We start from the raw sequence: 25,531 nt of genomic DNA on the forward strand, positions 1-25,531 counted from the left end.
TGTGACCTTTCGATAGCAATTTATAACGCGCCGTTTTGTATGCAGCGTATCGTAGGGCCTAATACCATACTTGCGTTAAGGTTATAGTTACACCGAACGACATAGAAAGGGACACACAGATCCAATACTTTCACTTCCTTCTCAGTTTAGGCATAGCTCGAAGCGTACACTGTCTCGAGGTCCTAGTTTCATTTTTTTGTACACTAAAGCCAAGTGCCAACAGAGAGAACTTTCTATGGTATAACTGTTATTCATAGCTGTTTTTCTCCCTATAGGATTTCTACATCCACCTCTCGGTCCACCACGAGAGATATTGATTTAGTAACGATTCGACATCTCAGAACCGGAATTTCGGTCTTCCCCCTGTTGCATCGTAGAGGTTTTGGATCGCACTGTCTTCTGTTCACAACACACAGACGTGCTCTCTACTGTTAATTGCAATAATTAAATTGTCGAGGCATTAGAATTTTTCAAACATTCAGAAATGTGCAAAATAAATAAATATCGTCTCAAGGATCGAAAAATATTCGAGTAGTCGAATTTTATCGAACCGGGGACAGTTCTCGATAAATCGAGTAATTGAACGAAATTCGAGTAGCACAAAATTTGTATCCGAGTAGTCGGCTCGACTTGCTTCTCCCGACTACTCGGACAACTCTAGCCCAGACGGGAAGAGGAAGCTTCAGTCAGCCAACGTCGCGACTCGGTACTTGGCACTCGCACAAGTGGCAAAGGTAAGTTCAACGACTGATTTTGCAACGGCAGAAGATTTACAAATGAGAGACCCTGTTGGCCGGCGTGTCAGCCAGTCAGCAGAGAGTAAGGGGTTGAGAGCACCTACTTAACGTTGTCACTGTCGCAGGATTTAAATTCCGAGTCGGTGACGACATTCACCGTATTCAACGTTTTGTCACTCGTAGTCCGTGCAGACGAAACTGCCAGGGCGGAAGTCGAGCGCGACGTACCAATTACGAAGGATAACACCCTAAAGGTGTGTTCGTTACTTTCAATTTACGACGAGAATAAACTTCGCACCTACGTCAATGGTCGTTCATAAAGTTCACGACAGACTACACGTGTAAACAACTATATAGATTTGCATCTATGAAAAGCGTAAAGGGAGGGATGTAGCAGTGGTCGTTATCAATACACTGCGAATACAAAGTAAGATACGCGTTCTTTCGAAAGATGCGATGAGTGTGTACATGTACGGATATTACAGGTTAGGGAGGGCGAGAATGAATGGACTCGTTTCCCTTCGATCGGAATTTTTGATTTTTATTTAAGGGTATTTTAACTGCCACTGTGCAGAGAAGGGGGATGCACGGAGAAGAAAAATATGCGCAACAGAGGGAGCAAAGTTGGGGTGTTTCCCAGTAACGTACCAATAAATACGCGAATCGAACGAACCGATATGTTTGTAATGTAGACACAACTAACACTTTTTTATCTATATGTAAATTAAGCATGAAATTACATATAAAATTAATCCCGAACGCATACAGATTCGATGCATCCTACTGTTGCAATGAGTCGATTGTTACGATTGCATCATTTTACGTACGTACGACAAATTATTCTACGATATACAACTTGTGTACAGAAGGAATTATTTATTACAGAAAATTGACAAATGTCCATCAAATAGGGTAAAAGAATGTTTGCAATCAAATCTATGTAAATAGAAATTCATTTTAGCTTCGAACGAAAACAATTTAATCCTTAAAATCTCGTAGCGATACTCGTTACTTTTCTCGTAATAATCGAACGTTGAACGATTTGATCTTTTACGATAAAACGTTTTTTAATTGGTCGTTTAGAGTAAAGAATCCGCCCGTCTTGATCGATTATCCGTATTAAAGTGTTCTATGGAAATTGGAATATCGAATGGAGGATAACCTAAAAGGTGCCGCGAGCTGTGATACTCGAGTCCAGAGCGTGCAAGAGTCCTTTATTTAACGAAGAGATTCCGGTACGAGTCTTACGAGAAGAGCTTTCGTGGCGACTAACCCTCGAGAATCTCGCATCCCCCATTAGAGAAAAGATACCCGAAAGAATCCAGCACTGCGATGCTGCCGCGCCGGATGGTTGGCGTCAATAATACCAAAGTGACGTAATCCTTTTCGAGGTTCGTTATTGGAGGATGTGTCATCCAATGGGGAGGGGTCGATACGGCAGCTGGGAGGCGCGCGCGGTCTCAAAGTGTGTTCCAGGCACGCGTTGCGGCATCGCGCGGTTCGCCGCGCTAGTAGTGTGCTGCTGGAACCCCGACTAGGTAGTTCTGAGAGCTATAGGAAGAAAGAGCGAGACATACGAAACCACCGACTAGAAACGAGGATCGACAGAGAGACCCGAGCAAGCGCGCAGCAGGAGGGAGGGTGGGACACACTGGGTCCTCGCGCTGGCGTCAGTTATTCGCCTTGCCGCTTGCTTACCGGGCGTAGTGTGATCTTACCTTCGAGGACTACGGGCCGTTGACACGTGAAATTTACAAACGAACACGGAAAACGACTCGTATTACGTTCGTTTAGAATAAAAGACCGGACCGACACATCTAGTGCCAGATCGCGTAATCCTGTCCCTTGATGCCAGTATTTGGACACTCGCATTATTTGGATTAAGATAATGCAATAGTAAGTACGATTGTTTCCTTCTCTATGGTTATTGAACGTTCGGCGTTCGCGAACGATAACATCGGAAATGCGCCGCTGCATTATCGACACGATGTTTTAATCTGTTTCGTGTTTTATAGTAAATCCGATCGGTCGTACTTATATTTCACGGGGAAATTCATTTCGCCGAATGAAGAGTAAAATGTCTAAACGTGTAAACGTTGTAATTGGAAGAACACTTCGTACCAAGGGTGGTTGAGCCCTTGAGAATTGTCCACGAATGAAAAGATATATCCTGAAAATTTTGAATTACGATAAACAGTTGTTACCGATATTCAGTTTGTCGATCGAACGATAAATTCGGGCGGTAGAGGGAGAAAGGGTAAAATTGTAGCTAAAATATTGCGTAATTTATGGCAAAGTTAACAAGACGCGAGGGCATCGAAGAATATAAAATGCGTTTCTCATTATATGAAATATTTGTTTCCGTCTATGATCGTTCGGGATTCAGGTATACTTCCCGTATAGGTCAAGTTCAGGGGTCAATACCTCGTACCCGTTGAATCTCGAATAAAAGTGAATGCCGTAAATGTAGCAATAGCACCGCACCGGCAGATCGATGGAGGTGCCTGGTGCGCTGGTGAACTTGGAAATTTCCCTAGCACACGCGCACTTCCTTCATCGTGATATTTGTGTTATACCTTGCCCTTTCGGAAGGTATATTTTTATTAAATTCTAAAGTTTGAAAATTTCTAGCACACGCGCACTTCCTACAACCGTGGCATTTGTGTATCTGTTACATCCTTCCCATTTAGAATGTATATTTTTATAAATGTTAAAGCTTAACGTTAAGTGAACACAAAATTGAAGTCTCCCTCGAATATATTTGCAAAGAGTATTTGAAAACTAGATGCACTACCCATAGTATCGTGTGAAAAGTGTGGACGACCTGGGGCGTTCTGAGCAATTTCTGCATTCGAAATGTACAGTTTGTACGTATAAAATGAATCCTTGGAAAGATACGAACGTTAAGTGAATTTTTGTTAATATTTATTGCTTGACATTTCATTCTGACGAAGTCCTGAATTTAAACGATTTGAAAGTGGAATGTGAATATGCCCGAGGTTAAAACGATCATTTTTTAACACGTTTAACGAATTGAAAAGTTGACCAATCATTAGATATTTAAAGGCTAACTTTAGAGATGGATGCAGATAAATATTTATTTCGTAACTGAAAGTATTTCGTAACGTAAAGTAACCAAGATAAATTTCGCGATTAATAATATTAATTCTTTTTTGTATATTCTCTCATAAAGCGATCAAGACTTTTGTTATCGTATAGAATTTACAAACACGACCGATAAATGTCATATAAATGTTGTTATTCTAGAATTTGCCGACCACTTGTTACAAAATAATAATATTTGTTTCCAGACAACAAGTAAAATGAGCTTTTAAATTATTTGTAGTATCTGGATAGAAAATTTGATATTGATAATTTTCCGACAACTAGTAATAACACTTTTTTAACGAGTTTGGATTATTCAAACTTCTTGACCTTTTACCGCAAAATATACATAACACTCTGTGACGAGCAACACGATCTCTATATACAACAAGAATAGTTTACGTGCATAATTGAACTGTACTTACGTTCGATTAAGTTAATGAAGATGCATAGCGTCGAATGAAAAGGAAACGTAATTGCGTTCGGTGTGTAGGGCACGTCTAATGAATAATATTCTAATTACACGTGTGCGATAACGAAGTATTCCCATAACAAATAGCGTTAGTAAATTATATATAATCCCAAATTGTCGAATTGGCTGAAATATAAACACATAAACCTTATTAATTATCCTATAATCGAATCAATTATACGAAATCAATTAAATTTGTCCGCTTAAACCTATCCGTATTAAAATGCCGCAAATGAATCGAATTTTTTACGAAAATATACTCAATAGTACCGAAAAATTAGATCAGAGATCGGATATTCCAAAACGACCCAGTTTTGAAATCTACTCCCGATTAAACTTCCGATTTTCAAATTATCCAACTAAAGAGGAACAATTTAACAAATAGTGGTACGTACTTTGATCGTGGAAGAGAAAAAGATAAAGCGCGCAAGCAAATTTATTAATAAACCGGTTGTAGAAGGAGGAGACCTTTAAAATCGATCACTGGGAGCCGTGTAACTTCCACGGAGACGAGCTGTCGATGGATGCAAATTCCACGAGTAACAAGATACACGACATGATCGTGTCGGTTATTAGGTAATAGTGGCCCCCTGTCGAGGATGCTTCGACCCTGATGAGGCTAATAAAAGTGACATCATTATCGCTCGCGCCGCAACGAGCTTTTAACCTACGTGGTTCGCTCTGATTTTCATAATCTGGTTCACATCGTCGTGCTCTCCCCCATTAGTTGTTAGCTCGCTTCTCTATCTCTTTGCGCCGACAAAAGTGCGAAGGACGCGGTCATCGGGATCGCTTTTCTTTTCCCGCGTAAGTCGTTTTTTTTTCTTATTTCTCTCTCGTCGCGTACTCCTCTCCGTTAACGTAGGAAAAAGAATCTAACCTCTTTACTTGGAAGCGTATTAATGTTCTTACCATCCTTGGATGAGGTAAGCATTTAGAGAGCATATACCGTGGAACAGCAAGAGGGTAAAAGGTGTATGTAACCCCCACTCAGAGTCTGCCTTCGTAAAGTAGACCGACGGAGGTCACACTATACGGCCACGAGCCACGTCAGCTGCAAAGATCTTCTGTATCTCGATGAACGCGAGTCTCGTCTCCTAAGACTATGCTCCTCTTCCCGCTGCGCTCAGAAAATATCATTTCGGTCGCGAAGGAATCCATCGGGGACGATACACCTTCGCGACGTGTATCCCATAAGTATATTAAACGGTTCAAAGGTGACCATTTTCTAATCGTTACCCAATTCCTTCGACCTTGGAGTTCTCTACACTCGAAACATCCTCCCTGAACCGATTCTCGGGTCCAACGCTTAAAATTTCGCTCCTCCGCTCTCCGTGAAACGGAATTATTCATCGCTAGGGAAATCTTCTCCGAGTGGTCGCAATTACCAATCGAATCGTCTCGCCTCGATAGCTTTCGAAGATTTTTTTAAATCTCTAATCCCCGTCCTTCTCGTTCTTTCGAATTCTCCGTAACTTCGACGATCCTCCTTCTCCTCCACCTCTCTCTTATCCCAATAAAGTCGAGATCCATCGACCGAAGGCGCTCTAATTGCTTTCAAGAAGATCCTTCAGGGTCCTTGTAACTTCCCACCGCATCCCTTTCCGCGATCCCGCGAAACCTCCTCACGGAAAGACTTCCTCCAGTTTACCCCCAATCCATACTTTCGAGATTCTCGGAAAGGCTTCGTAAGTTACGACCGTTGAACACCTCCTCGCTCTTGGTTCAGTAACCCGAGATCCAGATCACTGACACAAGTTCCCTCCTTTTGGTCGGCCTACCCGGCCGACGGAGGACATTTGAATTCATTGAACGTCATCAGGGTATTAGAACTATTTTGATAGCGTAGCTCGTGGGCGTTCCGACTCTCGAGAGTGCTTTCGCAACTTGAAACAATTCTGAGCGCGAGCTCGGAATGAATTGAATTCGAGTACCTAGAAATGACTCGGTGAAAAGTGGCGTAAGGTCGGTATGTAAGTACCTACGATGCGCCGGCACGGCGTTGCAATTATTTACGGAGTCACGGACGCTTTGCGTTTGTGACTCGTTAATCTCTGCAACTCGACCACCCTTTCCCTCGCTCGTCCCCCCACCCCCTACCCCCCGCCTGCCAACCACCCCTTGATACATCCATTAATTCCGCCGTACGGCGGAAAGATTACGATCGGGTGGTTTATCAGCTCGTCCCGATCTGTCTATCGAAGCCGATTGAATTCTCGTCGGTGGATCCCGAAGTCGTGAGAAACGGTAACGCGGGAAGTACCTGAGCCAGGTCTCTGCTACGAACCGACGTAGCGGTTTTGTTTTTTTTAAACGGACGCGGTTTTTAGCACCGTCGTCGGGATGAATCATTGCTCCGTGAAGCCGTGAGATGATTCCGCGACCGGAATGTTACCGGATAAGCGACAGAGAAATGAAAACAGGATCGACACCGTTAATGAAGCTATCCCATTAGGGATTCCCCCGTGGGCGACGGGGCATATTTCGTATAATTGTTCGAAACCGCGTATTCGGTCTCTCGTTTCTTGTCGGTGAACCCTGGCACTGTTACATCGGTTAGAACGAAGCGTATGTCGGACGCGTAATGATTTACGAGTTTAACGAGAGGAAGCTACTAAAACGATCTACTAGGTTTATAGAGCCGAACTGCACTTAACCGCGAGAGTTAACGTTGGTTCAAGTCGAAGAAGTTCAAGGGCCCTTCGAATCGAAAGTTGAGCTCCGGGAAGGAATTCCGTTACTCGAGTTCTCTTTCAAACATCGCGTATTCTTCTTGCGTAGAAAAAAGAAGAAAAAAGAAGGATGAGAACGAAAACTACATCGAAGTCTATTTTTCGAAAAGAGATGAAACCTGTGGGGAAAAAGATTATCGCAGAATTTTCGCTGGTTTCTCGTAGTGGTGTCCTCCCCCCCCCCTTTCGTTCGTATCGCGTAAAATCACGTTGTACGAGCGCGATAAGACGACGTTACTTATCAGTAGCTCGTAATGGTACTCGTCTCTTAGGTGCAGTGCGATCAGGGACCATGTCGGTGACAAGGGGGGGTCTGGTGAACCGCCGGTTAAATTTTCGCTACACTCACGGGCAATCGAGCGACGGAAATGAGTTTAACAATGACTGCGGAGACGATCCGGTTGCATAGGTGGCCTTGACAGTGATAAATAGATACCGCAGTTAGTGTTGTCCGTCGGACGGATAACCATCAGGAAATTCGTGCTTTCACGAGTGTCGTTTTACCGTACGCCACGTCCCGATTCGTTTTGAAACCCTTCCAAAAATCATACCAAACGACCATACGTTTCCCCAATCGGGTAATTAGGGTCGCGTAACAGACGACAAAAGTCCACCGTTTCGTCACCGTCTCGTCCGAACTTGAACCGGTCGTTTCGTACGAAGAACCGACAAACGCGTTTCGAGGACAACAATGATGGCAGTAGAGAAGTCGCGAGTGTTTAATTGCCATCCAACGAAGGACGATTTTTGGGGTCAAGGAGGTATGGGATTCACGGAATTGGTGTATCAAGCGATCGTGCCAAGCGGGTGACATTAGACTGTCAGCTACTTGCCGGCTTGTATTTACCGCGGCGCGACGTACACGATCGAAACGACTCTCGGCGCGATAAAATATTCGCGGAGGGTGATGCAACGCGGCAAAAAGTGTCGGAAATTGCGCGTTCGCTTCGCGGTTACATTCGTCGAAGGAAAAAAGAGATAAAAAAAGAAGAAGAAAAAAAACTGGTGTCGCGGGTAACCTAGACATTCTACAATCCTGTTTTTTTATTCGCGAATATTGCATTCGTCAACGCAAGATTTTCCAAGGTGAGAGGTCTTCCTGTTGAACATCGATACGCGTTCCCGTAACACCGGCCCTAAATTTTGAACGAAGGCCGACGCACTGCACCGCGCGCCATGAATCACGTTTCCTGGGAGCGCGTTATTGATTACGCGGCGAAAGGATATTTTCGCAAAGGCCAATTCGGGTGTACACGTTCCGATGGCTCGACAACCTAACGACGACCATGACGGATAACGTTGCAGTCGACAACGTACTCGAGACACGTACCGGGTTCAACTTTTTCAACTACGCGCGCAACGCGTTGAAAAAAAGCTTTCACGGTTACACGCGAGACTGTTCGAAATAGTTCTTTTCCAATCTCGATTTTCGCGGAAAAAATTTCCAGATCGATTTCTCAACTCTTCGAACGGAAAGCGTTCGAAAGACTAAAAAATTTCGAGCATCGATACTCCATCCGTACCGATCCTAACAACGATGCGAGTTTCGAATATTCTCTCGAAACTCGAAGTTCTTGAAAGTCTCTCGGAGGTCGACCACTATCGCGATATGCATCGACCTGTATAATGTTACGCGTTACGTACCGGCGTTTCTCGTGCACATCTCGTGGCGCTATGGTTCCGTGCGGAAATCCCATAGGCGCGTTGTTCGTCGAGCGTGTTCTCATACACGTTTATCGCGCGTAGTGTACAATTTTCCCGGTCGTAGGAAAATGGGGTCGGAGATTGTCAAGCACCGTGATTCGAACACCCTTCGAGCTCGAGGACTGCGAGTCGAAGAGGGTGCGAATATTGCAACGAACACCGATTGGTCGTGTCTAAAATTCCGGCCGTGAAACGACCTAATCTCCCTTCGTTTCGCTCGGTTTCGATCGGTTAATGAAATTTCATTTACTCGAAAATTTCGTTTCGTTTGGAATACAAAGTGGCTCGATTCGAGTATGTTCGAAGTCCATTGATTGATCGTCGAGGACGCGCGCATCGTGTGCCACGGTTTGAGCTAGACCCTCCCTCGGGGCCCACTCGGTTCGGACCGATATCGTCGCTGCGTTTACGTCGGATTGTTCATTGCGCCGTCCGAGAAAAGGTAAAGAAATAAAATCTACAAGCACCGGACGAGAGCAGCGAGAGGTCTCTTTGTTCCATTGTTCGAGAGACACGCGCGCGAGTCGACAACGCGACCCGACCGTGTGCCTTAAGGTGTCTCACCGTGACGTGGTTTGCTTTGTGCCGGCCAGAATTTATTTCTTTTTCCTCGTCATTACCACAGTCTGAAGGGGTTTGTCGCGTACCTCGTGTTTTCTCTCTCTCTCTACTTTTTTCTTTTTTCGATTCGTCTTCCTTTCGGCCCCCTTCTCCCACGGCTGAGAGTACCGTGTGTACCCACGGATGCACGTGGCTAAGAAGCGCAACCGTAAAGAAGTGCTCTCGACTCGTTCGGATTGTCGACGCGAGCGAGCGAGCAATGGTGCGGTAGTGGGAGCGAGGGAGAGAGGCGTTATCATGGTAACGCTGATAGCACGACCGTGGAAAGTCGATACCTTTCTCATTTCGTATTCAGCGGCAAGGGCATGCCCTATCTAGGCTCCAACCGAGCCGTGACCTGTGTTTACTCTCGTTTCGATAGCGTTAGCCCGGCCGGCACCGTCGTTGATCGTGCAGGAAGCGCGTTATCAAACAACTGCAATTGCAATAAGTAGCCACGACAGGACCGCTTTGTGCCCGGAAAACTCCAGCAATTTTTCTATCAGACCCCGTGAACGATTTTCTCACGGGAGAAGAATTATTTAATCGGTTCAACGGGATTATATAAATTTGAGAGAGCGAGAGAGAGAGAGAGAGAGAAAGAGAGAGGATAGATCTCGCGTGGTTCGTAGCGTTAACCGCGTCACTTCCTGACCGAGATATTTTCGTTCTGGTAAACGAGAACTAAATTGATTCGGACTAGACGCCGTTTGTCGTCTAATCGAAGAAAATTACTCTAATCATAATTTAACAAGCATTTACCTGTTGCCTCCACCGACGTAATCGGCGTCGATACGCGGCGCGAGTCCAGCGGAAACGATTCCGCGCGAAAAAATGAATCGAATACGTGGAACGGTGTTTTTCGATCGGAGTCTCCGTTTTCAAGGAAATGGAGTCTGAAAACAACGCGGGGCTCGTGCGCCCCGTGACCAACAATGGCGCCGCGCAACGCTGCTCCACTCGCACACCTTTGGCATCGATTTTCTCGCGAACGATCGCTCGTAGGAAATTATTTCGTTGGACGTGTTTCGTTTGTTTTTTAACGAACTTTCGAATCGCTGGGGATTCGTCCCGGGAAGATCGACAAATATTTGAAATATTCCGTATCGCTTTCAGAGACGATCGGGGAGAGACCCGTAATCTGTTTATCGGTGCATACGCGTGTCCTCGTGTGTGGCCCCTTTCACGCGCAATCGACCAACGCTCGTTTCTTTCACGATACGACCAGAGGTTTCAAATATCCACGCGGTCGTAGCTTTTACCGGCGTCTAAAACCTTCGACCTTCGATGCACGAATCGTGTTCTCGCACGATTACGGATTCGCTTCTCGCCGAATATTCGCTCGACGAAGAACTATATTACGCGTGTTACGGGTCGCGGTGCGTTCCGTGCGTACGAAATCAAGGACAACGACGCGAAAACCATTAGTAATTCTAATAAAACGGCGCGTCCCGACGACGATGTTCCCACACCTAGTGAGATTCAGCCGCGATAACGACACACCTTGGTACGATCCGCGCTCGGAGATGCATTGTGTTCGCGAACGCACGCGATACCAAGCACGGGGACAATAGATATTTGAAACGGACAATAGCGGATTAACGTTTCAAGTTTTATTCTTTTTTTTTCTTTAAGATATCCAAGCAGGCGGAAGTGAAATTATTTAAAATACGCGAGTAAGTGGTAACACTTCGAATATTATTTTGGGGTATGTGCTACGTTCAAATTTGTGTAAACTGATCTCAAAATTGCACGATAAAATGTATTCGAAACTTTGGGATACACGTACACCAGGACCCAAGTAGAGATTGCTACATTGTATCGAATAAACGGTCAACGACAGAACGTTGATATAAACAACACCCGAGAATCGGGTCAGGCGATATCGTTTCGAAGATTTCGAATTTCACAAATATCTCGAACAATGTCGTACGAGAACGTGCGTGAAAATAATTATAAAATTAAAAAAAAAAAAAAAAAAAAACGCGTTGTTTAAAGTGATGTTTGTTCCAATCGTTGACTGTACGATCGAAATAATGTTTCATACAACGTTCGTTCGGAAGTGGGCAGGTTTGAGCCGCGCGCGATACCAATTAGTTAAAACGCGTGCCCCGTTGGCCTAGGTAATGGCGCCATGAATCAAGAGAAGGCCGAAACGGTAACGTAACATCGTAATCTCGTATTATCTGCCCCGAAGGAGACCGGATTCAAAGAGGTTGTATCAATTCTCCGATGATGCTTTCGACGCCGAAACGCGATCCGTTCCAGAAAACGCCGCCACTTTCTCTTAAATTGCTAGGCACCCGAAGATCATCGTACATACCAGAGCTAATTCGCTCCGTGAAAGTCAATTATCTAATTTCATCGGGTAACGTTTCACCGGGCGCATCGTCGTATCCAGCGGTGTGTTTCACATAATTTCTTCTCGGTTGTACGGTATTTTACCTAGCCGCGTAGAGGAAAGGTATCATCGATTCGAGCGTGTATCACCGGCCAATTAGACGCGAATGTGGCCGGTCGCTTTTGAAATTACAGATAATCGAAGGATCGTTCGAACTTGTTTCCTGTCCGTGTACCAAAAAGGTTGGAAACCTTTTTCTCTGTACCTTTCAGTGGAAGATTGTAGATTACGGTGTTAGAAAGTGGTGCCCGTTAAATGAAAGGCTCGGTGTCTGGGCCGAGTTAAACGTTATTCAATCGGCACGGAGATACTGTTATTTACCTATTCATTATCTTCCACTCGGGACATATCTAACGTTTTTATTTCTTATTTACCGTGAATACCACTTCTGTAACACACCGCGCCTCTCGAGACACCGAAGATTCGGCGCCACGTCGAACATTTTCGAATTTTTTTCCGAACACGCCCAAAACGACCTACGTTTCTAAGACACGTGTTCTCTAGAGCGAGTTCCAACGAACAAACAGGTATATTTTTCTCAATTCGAAAGACACGTTCGTTCGAGAATTTTTCTCTCGAACGTTGAATACTTCTCGTGCAAAGGATCGTCGAATAATTTCGTAGAACGAGTGTACTCGTTATTTCGACCGAAGTACGTACGACTGTGGCGTCAGCCATTGGTGGTCATCGTGTCAGCGACAGTCAAGTCGAATTTCACGGCCCACAGAGATACACGATAATCGTCATAGTTCCTCCTCCCGTGTCTTTCTTTCGCGCATAACACCACCTTGAGACGCGTAACGATCTCAATTAAATAAACTCCCCGGTACGCTCGAGTCGCTATAAAAGTTCCCGTACAGTTAAGGTCAGTAGGTCGGCGTCGTATCAAATGAAATATACGAATCCCAGTCTGACCGAATTGCACGAAGGACGACGCGCGTTAATAATGCATGCGGCATACATAGTCCACCTCGTACCCTGTAAATCTTGTCAATGGCGCCTGACGCGTCCGTGACTGGGGTGGGCGCGTGTATTTCCCTTCTTCCTGATAATTTTTCTCTTTTTTTATTTATTTATTTATTTTCAATTACGCTCGCTCGACGTTCCCGGTGCTTTCGATTCCTTTGACGCGTCGCGACTGGTATTGAATTCCATCGGCCGCAACCAATCCATCCCGAGGGAAAACCACAACGGAACAATATATACGTACCATACTCTTTTCGGGGCACGATCGACGTCGATTGCGCCTCGTTAAATGCGCCTCGACGACCGTTCGCGTTGTTTTTGACGGACCTCGAGGTCGTCGGGCTTTCATGAAAATTAAACGCTCCAGAAAGGAACGGGGGTTGGGTAACGAATAATCCCCACCTCCCGTGGCAAACCTTTCGATCGTGACGTATACGCGATCGATCCTTCCGCGGGCGAATTAGTTCGTAATTACGGCGCCGTGATAAATCATTGGTAGATTCAATATTCCTTCGTAATATTAACCCTTTGCGCTCGAAACTTTTCTGCTACCAGAAACTAGCACCTCGACGAAATCCTTCGTATCGTGTAATTAATTTCAAACGAAACATTTTCGTTTCAACATTTCGTATACGTATGTTTACATCTTACCAGAAACGAGTAATTGAATTTCAATTTCAATTCCAAACCACGATGGTTCTTCGAATTGGAGAAAGTACACCGAGTTAAGTGGCGATCGAGGATCGCTTCTCGAGTGGAAAGGGTTAACAGTCGTTTACGATATCTGAGATGGATCAAAATTTCCGCGACACTCCTTCTTCGATATTACAACATTTTCTCATTCTTTAATTTGTGTCTACATTCGGTGTCTCTGGTATATCGATAAAAATACGTTGCTAGAATTCGCGATCAATTCGTTCCCATTGTGCGGCGTTCGCTGTCTCTCTTCGAGCGACCCGTTTCAGTTCGACCCAGTTCCGATAAGAAATTCTCTACCCGTGTTCGGTGTATCGATAATCGGTCCAGATTTTTCAGAATCGTGCGAGCCACTATTGTTCATCGTTCGTAGTTTTTAAGTAACGAGTTTCGCTGTTTCGTCGGACAGCCAGGTTCGTCAAGGTTCCGCGAGCGATCTTCGAAAGAGGTGAATCAATTCGATCCGATGTTTAGAAACGGTTCTTCGAACATAGGAGTCGCACAGTCTGTGACTCAATCGGTACTTCCGTATTATTACGGGTACATCGTCCGAGACTTCTGGGAAACGAGATTTCTAGTTTCATCGGTGAAGTGACTCCAGATCCTCTTCCTCCTTTGAGTTCGTAAAGAACCTCTACAGGGGATTGGTCGTGAAACAAAGACCAAAAACCGATGTTCCAATTCCAAAGGAGCCCATGGATCGTTGAACGACGTTGGTGGTGCAATTCGGTTCGATCTTTTGAAAACTCGGAACGTAAGAGCGGCGCAATACCTAGATACGTGTCTTCGTCTGAATTGGTACTCAAAGTGTTACGGGTACTTCGGCACGGTACACGCCGGCTTGTCAAGAATCACCTGTACACGGGCGCAATTTATGTCGCGCGGTGGGATCACGCGGAAGCTGGAAAATTATGTAACACGGATTCCGAGCGATCCGCTCGAGGGGAGCTGAGAAAGATATCGCGAACACGACGAGAGTTGCCCCCCTCCGGCATTGCAGAAACCAACAAAGGGGGAATTCTTTTCTCGTGGAGTCGCGCGTAATGAAAACAACCGGAATCCGTTTCGTGAATATATATTTCGCTCGTCCCCCTGACGATGAAAAAAGGAGGCGCAAAAACTGACGGGCACCTCTTAACTCGTGCACGGGACATTATCACCGGCGCTTGGGCGTATCTGGAGAACCGGTTGTCGGCCGAACGTTCTGTGACTCGTCGACAGGCCACCTACTACGAGTGCCGGTTCGTCATTACACACCGGTGGAACGATAACGAGTTTGGGCCATGCGATGCGTCGGATAACCACCGGGATCGAAAGGTGTCACCTCGACGAAAGTGCTTTCACGGTGGATTGATACGTTGGACCAGCGGCGTTGGAACCAGCCACGAGTCACGGAGCTTTCGAACGAGCGTTCAGCCTTTGGGGAGTGTACGTACCGTGGATCGCGCGAACGAATTGTAACACCTAGTCGGTGATTTTTTTTTTTTTATAACGTTTCACTCGATGGTTCGCAAGATTAAGATTACCGCGAGAACGACGTTACTCTTACGAGACAAGAAAATACAAAGTACCATCGAGTACCATTGTCGAATCGATTCGTGGTTCGGACTTTGGATGTTTCATCGGTATCGGTCACGAGTGGATTGTTCTCAAATGATGGGGAATTAGGGAAATAGGAACACAGAGGAAGTTTTCAAGCGTTTGAATTCGTGGATATAATTTTTAGAAAATTACCACGGGATCGTCGTTAGCTTTTCGAAAGATCCAAGAATAGGGAGTTAAAGTTCGTGTCTCGGTGCTTCGAAAGTTCGAGCTAATGTTAGCTTTTAAGGTCGAGCTACGAAGACTCGAGCTTTGTACATCGCTCCACTGGGTATCGTCGGATGTTGGAAAAGGTCGAGGTATGGACAGGATCTCCGCTGTTTGCGCTTGGTAGGAATTGCTCGAAATAATTAGGGGTCTTGATAATCATCTAAACGACCTTCCAATATCTTCCGATGAAATGGCTCCGCATTTGCAAGTTGAACCACGATCGAAATTGGTTGCAACGGGTACCACGGGACTGAGAAAATTCCTCGTTGTATAGCCCATTACGTCGGTAATAGGTCAGTGAGTCTTTCGTCACTGATAAATTGTGTCTCTACCTTAGCGTTTAGGATCTGTTACGATCTTCGAACTATGTTTCTTCTCTTTATTGTAAGAGATATTGTTCAATAACAAAATTTGTACACTGTCCACAAATTTTCAATATCGTACGACAATCTTCGGTTTCAGGTTCAGAGACGACTTTTAACCCTTTGCACTCGAGGCTTCTTTGCTACCGGAAACCAACGCCTCGAGAAAATCCTTCAACTCGTAAAATTCATCCGGAACGAAACATTTTTCTATACTTCGCATACGTGCGTTTACACTCCACAAGAACGTGATACTTAAATTCCAATTTGAATTCCAAGCCACGAAGTTCTCCCGGATCGAAAATAATAGTACACCGAATTGGGTGGCGACCGAGGATCTTCTCTCGAGTCTAAAGGGTTAAAATATCCAAAGAGACGCGAACAAGGAGTTGCAAAAATTTCGAGACGAATCCGGTCGTCCATCGATCGCGAAAATTATCGACTCGCGACGAAACGGAAACAAAGAGTCGTGAGTTTATTTAAAGGTACGCGAAATGACGTCAGCTCTGGCAAGAGCAAAAGTGCTTGGAATTGAAAATATGCTCGCGATGTTTACAGGGATTATGAGATCCGTGCGCGATAAAAGTGCATTTTCTAGCATAAGCACAAGCGTTTCATTCGTTTCGTTTGCGAGAACCGTTCCCCAATGGCGTCGAATCTTTCCAGTTTCGATACTGAAACAAACACGCCGGTGGATTTTATTGCCGGTCATTCAACGTGCTCGACCGACCGTCACCGGGTTCTAACGTTTCGCGTAGAACGCACAATGAGAGCTATCTCCAGCATCGAATATTTTTTCCTTTTTTTTTTGATCGTTCGATCGGCACTCGAACAATACCGGGGTCCGCGGAAACCGCGCGCCAGAACGGAAACAGTTTCATCGGCTACGGCCATCGAAACGACGCCGTAAAACGTCACTGTGTGAAAACATTAGAGGAATCTGGACAATTCGGGGAACTTGAACGAAATTTTAAAGAAACTTGATCGATGGGACGCTGTTCTCCCTCGATTCTTTCAGCTCGAGCTGATTTTCTCTCGGAGCGTTGCGTTCGGATCGGTGTTGTAAATCGTTTAAAAATAATTACTATCGAGGGATACACTGTTAGGAGGGCCACGCGTTTTTAACATCGGAACTACCGTCAGATTGTATCGAAGTACAAGCTGGTGTGTATCTCGGCAGAACGAGAAAGGTGGAATTTGTAAAATTTATAATATTCATGCAATTAGTCGTACGTTTCCTTTTTATCTTCACGGTAAATTGTTGCAACGATTTCAGTTTGCAACGCGTAGATGTTTCCTCGTTAGCAGGTATCCGTGCAGGATCGTATGCGCGGAATAGAAGAGAATCTTCCGCGTACGGTGGAATTTGAAGTAAATTTCTTTACAAAAATAATAGTAGGAACCGGTCATTTTTACCGAATAGTGAATCCAGGATTAAAGGACCAAAGAAGGGGTGCTCCAGTTGCACGACCGACTCTGCAGCACAAGCGTTATCTTCTTTTTGTCAGGGTAGTTCTTTGTTTCTAGAAATTCAGCGCATCCGATGCGCCCAGGGCTTAATAACGAACCTTGAATTTCTTTTTCGGGGAGAAAATTGGAACCGGGACGCGTTAACGTGTATAAACCGTATATCGAAAAGTTAACCATATACCTGTATATTAAAAATATATAAATCATATATCTGTATATTAAAAGAAAAAATTATCGAGTATCTCGCTTTTTCCCGAAAGATCTTCCGATTGATTTCAACGCGAACAGTTTTGCAACTTTGTCCCGTTGGTAACGTTCAAACGGAACCGTACACGCTGCCTCTCTTTACGATGGTGGCGTGAAATTTACTCGTGGGACATCAAAGTCGTCGCCACCGCTGGAATTCATCTCCTTGGCGCGTGACGTGAAATTTTAATTCCATCCTCGCGCGGATCGTAAATCGCGCGTACATTTTCGGGATGCTTCCTTCGATAGTACGCGCAGCGATCCGCGAACGAAATTTCCCCGATGGTATCGCCGGTGTCCCGAAAATCCTTTAAAAACCGAGAAAACGAACACACAGATGCTCTTTTGTCCCTTGGAGCGAAGCGTGTCACGCTTTTGTTCGGCTTTTTACGCAACGGGACAAAGGGGGTCTAGAGTTCTTTGTGACCTATGATCTCTTTCAACCGGCAAAGTGGATTATGTACGGGCATTGAAATTTAGGTCTCGTCCCGAAAAAAAAAAACAATTTCGTCCACCTTCTTCGGGTGTGCGTTCGCGCGATAACTTTGAAAGAATCGTCGCGAGGACGAACGCCCGCCCGAGTACTCGTTACTTCAATTCCTCCGAGTGCGTACAATTCGCCGACAGCGATGAAATACGGAGCAGAAAGTGTATATCCGTGTTCGTTTCTTTTTCTCCGATCGCTCTGTACCTTTAATTTACCATTAACGAAAAAAGAAACAAACGAAGTATCTGTTACAATACCTTGTACCTTTTACAATACCCACTGTCTTTCACGGTGCTTTTCTATGTACCGAATCGTTGGAAATGTTTCGTAAAATAGCGTACAATTGTTATCGTTGAGAATTCGACGGATTCACGGAAGAATCCGGTGCGCGCGCACGTTTTGGACGTTTTAATGAAATCCCTGGTGTACTCACGTACAGGAGCAATGGGTTCGCGAGCTATCCGGGAACGCGGTCGAGCGAAATTCTCAAATCAAAAGGAAAGAAGCGAGCGCGCAGTGGGCCACGAGCGTTATAAAATAAGCGTATTATCACGTAAACGGATACGCCACGGAACCGTTACGGTAACTTGTATCGAAGATATATACCGTGCACGCGTTGCGCTAACTGGTGCGCTCTCGCGTTTCCATAGGCCCGATAACTTGACGATCGAGAGCATCTCCGATAGCGTGAATTTCGCTAACCGATGAATCCTAACGGACTCGACGGCCTTTAACATTGTACCGTAATTACAATCGCGGCAAAAGTTCGACCACGATTACGAACATTGTACCGCAATTATGACTGTGGTCGAATCACGGACAAACGAATCACGATTGTTAAAATTGTATCGTAATTATAACCGCGGTCAAGGCAACGACGAGCGAATCACAATTACGAAGATTGTACAGTATAATCGTAATTGCAATTGAAACGTAAGAAACGAATTATCAACGACGAAAATTACGTAAGTAATTGTAACGGCGGGAACATCGAAAAGGAAATGATTAAAATTGTACGCTAGTTGTGATAGCGATTGGAACACCGCGAAGCGATTACGATTATTAAAACTGTACCGTAGTCGTAATCCCGGTTAAAACGTTTAGAAGCGAATACCCAGACGATGTAATTCGTGGTACAGTGAAAAAGGGAGAGAACGTTTCTGCATCGTAAAGTAAGTCGAAATCGTGGGTAATAGGAATGTCTCGGTTCGATCCCCCCCCCCCCCCCCCCACTCTTACGTTGGCCATGGTTTTCGAGAAAAACGATTTTGAAAGTTAGTTGCCATTAACTGAAGCGAAGACACGCGGCGAGGGCAAGGCAGTGCGCGAGCGAGATCCAGTTATACTTGGGCTGTGTTAAAGATACGCTCTGTAAGCAAGAAACATAATCACAAAGAGCCAGGGGTATTACTGTTACAAAAGTTAAGGTCGCCATAACACGACACAACTTGAAATGTTACGCAACTCGGTACTATCCCCCCGTGAAGTCCACGGGGGAGAGTACAGAAAACGTGTTACATTCTGTTAATCGAAATTTGAAAGTCGTTAAAGCGCCTCTAGAGATCCCTGAGTCGCGAATTCGCGCGAATCTTCGATCGATCGTTTCTTTTTTTTTTTTCTCAATCTCAATTCGTTCGAAGACGCGATATTCTTTTCTCTCGGCAATGACGATGGCTGCCGGTTAAAGCAGAACGATAAACACACGGGTGTTAAAGCGATTGATATTACTCCGTGGCAACGGAAGCTAGAGTGTCTCGTGTTACCTCTGAATTAGCTGGCGGTATTGTAACAACAATCTTGTTAGAGTTCGTCTTCTCCGTTTACCGCGCTCAATCCCACTCCGTGGTTGTGCTCGAACACGGTTTACATGGGTCTCCACGAACGTATCGTGCACACGCACACAACGCACACGCGTCACACTCTCTGACACAGAACGATCTGTAAATTTCCTTTTCCAGATGTCTTGGCAAAGAGTCTACCTTGCACTGGGGCTGTTCGGTGTCCTGTTGCTCCTGACGAACGCAGACAATAGCGTGCACATTTTGTCAAAGTACCATCAACTGATCACCTCGACTACTCTCAACTGGCTGCCCCGTGCGCACTACGATTCGTCGAGGGAAATAGTCGTCGGTGGTTTTGAGATCGAAGAATCGGAGGGTATGTATAAACTAAAGGAAAACGGACAAAAAAAAAGAAACAGAGATAAAAGTGAAGAGTTCGAAACTGTGTTACGGGCGTCCGGGTGTTATCCGTGTCCTTTTTGTCTTTTTTTTTTCTTTTAAATTACATCGAGGTCATCGTTGCAGCCAGCTTAGACACGCAACGTCAGCGGTTGACATGGGTTACCACTTAAACGTTGGCTGAAGCCCGCTTTCTTTCAATTTTTCTTTTTTTTTCACTATTAATCCGACCAATTCAAATCTCGAACGATCAAGCATAGATGCGCGGAACCGATCGTCGAAAACTCGGTGATCGGCGTCAGGAAGTCCCGGAGGGACGCTCGATTAGCAACGTGTGTGCTGATCGAACGAAATAATTTCAATGGTCGGTGTTTCCACCGACAACGTAGATCGTACCCACCGAAAGGACACAGGTTCGCACCCGGGAGCCGCGATTATAACTGAAAGAACCCGGGGCCGTAGAAGCCTTGAGGATCTCGCGATAGCGTACGCTTAGAAAGAAATCGGAGACGACTTCTTATTTCGAGACTCGTCGCTTGTATTGTGCAAAGTGTCGACGATCGAATCCTCGCGGTTGTTGTTATTGTTATTCACCGGGTGAGACTGGACGGGAGGAGACAAAAACAACGATCATGACAACGACGATGACAACGACGACACTTAGTCTCCCCCTAGCTCGACGAAAAACGTGGAGACGTAATTGTTTCGTTTCTCCAAAGCCCAGACTGTTGCGTAGATCCTTGATAATAATTGTCAACGACGCGTTTTGCAGACGACTCGTACAATCAAGCGGAGAAGTCCGAAAGAAAGAAACCCCTTTACGTGTGCCGGGTGCTGCACACCACCGTCTGGGTGGCTGGTAGCCAGAAAGGCGACGACGTACGATGCACCGTCACGATTCACGGTAGCGTGCAGTCGTACGACAAATACGAATTGTTGGAGAACGTCGACAATGCCGCCCGCGTCAACTGGGAACACTGGGATAAATACAAATCGACTCCCATAGGAGCCGTGGCGACAGAAAAGATGTTCGTCGCGCGCCACGCGGTTCACAGCGACAAAGACGCTGCAGACGCCACGCCGAGGTACACCCATTATATCGGAACCTTGAATTCATACGAGAATCTTGGAACTATCAGCTACGTGAAAGACGTAAGTAATTGCCGCGCACGCGTTTCCACTTGGATGGAACCCGTGTTCAACGTGTTTTCCGAGAGATTAATTGTTACCGGTTTCATTTTCCACGCGTGTGTAACCGCGGTATAGAAATCAACCCCAAACTGTTAAGCTCGAGGGAGGTTTTCGTGGTAACCGAAACACACAACGGTTCCTTCGAACCGTTCGTGATTAAGGAAAGTGGTCGTCTACTTGGGAACATTGTCGGTTTGTTGAACGAAACGTGAAGGTATTTAACGTATTGTTCGCGAGGAGTTTTTTTTTACAATGATTTTGTTTGTTTTACGATGGGTTCGTTTCGGGTTGTCTCCGATAGTGTCGAATCGACTCCTGTATCGGTTATGTAACTGGTACTTCGATCTAACAGTTAACGGACGATATTGGGTTGCCACGTAAGGTTCGTTCCGTTGATTTCTCGATGCGATATTGAATGGAGAATAGAGTGAAGGGACGATGTTCCGTATCTCTTTTTAACGATTGGAATTCGATTGTAAACTTTTATAATATGTTTATAGTACGATGGTGTCGTGCGATTGCAACGAAGGTCCGCCGGAAGAGAATTCTTTAAACGATGGTGACACTATTGATAAAATGTTATTTTTGTATCAGGATGGCACAGAAGCGATTGCAAAATCAGGCGACGTTCTCGTCGAAACTGAACCGATACACTACGATCTGACGAGAGTTAAATTAACCTGGCCTAAAAAGCGTGTGATTAAACGTGCACCCCGTATACTTGGCGATGCGACGATTGCCAATAATGGACAGGAAGCTGCAAACATGGCGAAAGCTTTCGGATACGCGTACAAGTATTTGGTGTACTGGGGACAAGGACATGCTATCTTGAAAGGCCTAAATACATCGATCACATTGACAAACGGAACGGTCCTGCCAAAAATAATGTGGGGCACACTGGAGACCAGTAACCGTACAGACGTATACACGTGAGTATATGAATCTGTACACGTAACTCCGAATGGAAACGATTGTGATCTTACTTCTTTTTTTTTTCACTCTTTTTCATTGTCTGTAACAGGGTGGAGGTATTCCTAGAACCTGGTACGGGAATAAACGTTACTCTGAAAGCCAATTACACCGACATGGAGGTACCCTACTCTGGAACATTAATCTCCCATTACGAGGACGGTGAAACGAAATCTCGTTTGATTAGCGGAATTCGTCGAGAGGAAACAATGTTTGACATAAAACCAGAATTTGGACCTATTTACTTCCTAAGCAATTATAGTTTAGTTCCTACCACTACTATACCGCCCACTACAGAAGCAAGCACCACTGCAATGCCTCAAGACTTGAATAAAGATACGCGTAAACAAGATATGGACGATGAAGATCACGACGAGAACATGATAATACCTCCAAAGAAATCGGATATGTCCAATATGCAAAGTGACGATGGTGGACCATTGTCGCTTAAGAACAAAGTAGAAGTCTCACATTCTGGAACGTGTTTACATAGATTAAACATAATACTTATACCTTTATTATCGTACATCGTCCATAGAAACACGTGAAAATACGACTCAAAAATCCTAAATCCTAAGATGCAATAGTAATATATTCGTAGAACAATATTGAAGAAAGATAACAAAAAAAAAAAAACAAATGAAAACGAAATGTTGCTGTAATTTCGTACATAGCAATTATGGCACGAAATAAAGCTCCTTGGTTAAATCGCTGATTGTCAGGCTGTGATATCAGCACTGACATATGCTTGCCTTTCGAGAAAACTTGATATTTAATATATATATATATATACATAAAAATATATATATACACGTTTAGGATAGCAAAGAAATACCTTAATAATGAGCTAGTCTCATGACAATGTTAAGTACAAGCGATTGCAGCCAATGTGAATGTTAACACAAGAATTGTTAACATTACCTCTATTGTTGAATAACTGAATGTAACTATGACATTCCGTCTTTACTAATTCTGCTGTGAATCGATTTTCCAGCTACCTATTTTATGCCTTTGCAAAGTGTAATTCTAGACCTTCTAGAAGACTTTAAAAGCTTGAAAATGATGATATCTTCTTTGAGAAACGTGTTCAGAGAGAGTTATAATTACTGCAGGTATTATCTCGAGCAAATAGCTTATAATGAAAACGAGTAAAATGAAAACGAAAATGGAAGATAAAGATACGCGAGTTAATGCAGCTATGATATATTTTTGAGATTGCAGTATAATTTTAGAAAATTGTAAGATTTATAAAGGTGTAGCAAGTAAGAATATGTAGAGTACAGGTGGATGGGTACAAGTATTTTTCAAAACTATTTTAATATCATTTATGTGGACAATGTAAATGTTTCATAGAATTTGCCATGTAGTAAGAATAGTAAAAAAGACAGAACACTCTCAAAGATAAGCCAATTTTATCGTGTACAGATTCTGCATAATATTGGACAAAAATACACATTCCTAAATGACTAATATATCTAACAGCTGAACAAAATTTCTATTTAAAATTTAATACAGTATTTTATGTACCCATCTGTCTCCCATGTAAAGTGATAGGGCTTGCAGATTCCTAGAAGATTATTATTAATGGAAATTGTAATGGCAGAGGAATGCAGTATTTTAATTTTTATAAATATGTTAATAATTTATAAGGTACATTTCTTTGGTAAGTGAAAGAGAAATATGGACTTATTTAATTCTGTGTCTAATTTAAACATTTTTAGTTGAAAGCGTAACGAAGAAAATAATATTTTCGTATATTCTTGTATTTCTAATAATTCTTACTTGAACTATTGGTATGTATATAACATGTTTCTACATTCTTAGTAGGTGTAATCGTTGTAAACTTATTTAACCATTTATAGTTTTTCCTAACAATGGTAATAACATTATATAATTATCATATTTTACTATATTGTAGTGTCAATAGAAGTAATGTAAAACATTCATTTTGAACACAAACAGATGTCCATGGGTTTCTAATAACATTTATCAAAGTAAGCCTAATCACAATATTGTGATATTCAGTAAAATTTTATGTAGACATAAAAAAATATGACATATTCTGTTAAATAATTTGTTAATTATCATAGAAAGCAATAATTTGTTGCGAGATTGGGACATGTGAGTTTTAGAATGTTGTGTGTTTAAATGAAACAGAAGAAAAAGTAGGTAGAAGTTGCAAGATATGATGTTTAATATTGTGAGCAATATTTTCTCATTACGAATAAAGTGATGTAACGGATGTGGCCCAGAATAATTGAATAGTAAGTTTCCAGGATAAAACTATAAAAGAAATGAAGAAAGATACAGAAAAATCTATATTTGAAAAAAAACAATTACTGCTTATGTTTTAGTTGCTTCTTCATTCTTCTGTATACCTTTGAGAAGATATTAATAAAAACTACAATGCAAACAAGTGAATTTAGTAATGCCAAGGAATGTCCTTAGCTTCTACAACCACCTGCTTTGAGCAAATATGTTATTTATGAAAATCTATTATGCTGTACATTATCGTGTAAATATAAATGCTATATATACATGTAAAAATATATTCAACTTTCAGTAATTTATGAATGCATGATACAATACTTTTTATGTTAAACAATGCATACTACATTGTTATTTTTCCTTAAATAAAATTATTTGATCATATCCCCAACATATATATAATAAATAAACAAATCTAAATTTTATAGCCATAGAAGAATAATTTTTTATTTTGGAAATGTTAGAAAAATTAACAAACTAATAAAGTCACTACTCTTTGTTCTAACTTTACCTTCTTACTTTAAAATAAAATATAATACAATATTTTGATATCTATTACAACAAATTTTATTTTACAAAAAATGACTTACCAAGAACCCCGTATTGTTGTGGAGTAAGCCTTATATCACCATCTGGACCTCCTGGAACAGAGGATATAAGCGATGCTCGATCACTTATGTGACTCCTACTGCTAGCTTCGCTTCTTCTTGCCCATGAGACTTGTGACAGTGCATCTATGCAAATAAAAGGAAGATTTCATAATACATTTTAATCTTCTTGTCTATTACTACATAACATTTTTGAACTTTAACACTGACCATAATTTCTTTGACATTTTGATTTTACTATCTACTTATTCTTCTTAGATTTATATCTATTTGTAACTTTATATTTTATGTTGATAAATTACCAAAGTTAGGATTCTTTGCATTTGCAAATCTTTGTTTTGCATCTTTTAGAGGTCTCCTTGAGGGGGGAAGAGGATGTCTTCTTCGTCTTTTTAGAAACTGAGCCAAGCCTCCTAATAGTAATGATCCTCCAGTGAGACAAATAATACAAATCTACAAAAAAGAAATAGAAAACATTAAGAAATTATTGAGTATTGAACTTGAATAAGCTTGTTACAAAGAATT

The 25,531-nt window shown here is 43.2% G+C and overlaps 2 protein-coding genes across 2 annotated transcripts in view; one reads left to right on the forward strand and one right to left on the reverse strand.

The window, feature by feature from the left end:
* The window catches only part of Miga (mitoguardin), a 29,498-nt gene that overhangs the window by 3,615 nt on the left and 352 nt on the right, over positions 1-25,531 (reverse strand). The window contains exons 2-3 of the mRNA XM_076327726.1: positions 25,309-25,459; positions 24,989-25,132 (exon numbers count right to left, since the gene is read on the reverse strand). Of these exons, the coding sequence (XP_076183841.1) occupies positions 24,989-25,132; positions 25,309-25,459 (295 nt within the window). The remainder of the gene's footprint in view (positions 1-24,988; positions 25,133-25,308; positions 25,460-25,531) is intronic.
* Uzip (beta-pore-forming protein unzipped) lies at positions 2,271-24,372 on the forward strand. Its single transcript, XM_076327727.1, has 5 exons — positions 2,271-2,633; positions 19,749-19,947; positions 20,743-21,122; positions 21,756-22,090; positions 22,183-24,372. Exons 2-5 carry the CDS (start codon positions 19,749-19,751, stop codon positions 22,676-22,678), a joined length of 1,410 nt encoding a protein of 469 aa, XP_076183842.1. The 5' UTR covers positions 2,271-2,633; the 3' UTR covers positions 22,679-24,372.

The sequence above is a fragment of the Ptiloglossa arizonensis genome, chromosome 2 (genome assembly GCF_051014685.1).
Source record: "Ptiloglossa arizonensis isolate GNS036 chromosome 2, iyPtiAriz1_principal, whole genome shotgun sequence".
NCBI classification, from domain to species: domain Eukaryota; kingdom Metazoa; phylum Arthropoda; class Insecta; order Hymenoptera; family Colletidae; genus Ptiloglossa; species Ptiloglossa arizonensis.

Excerpts from the sequence above, each read along its gene's own strand:
- Uzip (XM_076327727.1), top strand. The coding sequence starts at position 19,749 with ATGTCTTGGCAAAGAGTCTACCTTGCACTGGGGCTGTTCGGTGTCCTG. Across the intron at positions 19,948-20,742 it reads TGAGATCGAAGAATCGGAGG|ACGACTCGTACAATCAAGCG; the intron begins GTATGTATAAAC and ends CGCGTTTTGCAG. Across the intron at positions 22,091-22,182 it reads AACCGTACAGACGTATACAC|GGTGGAGGTATTCCTAGAAC; the intron begins GTGAGTATATGA and ends TGTCTGTAACAG.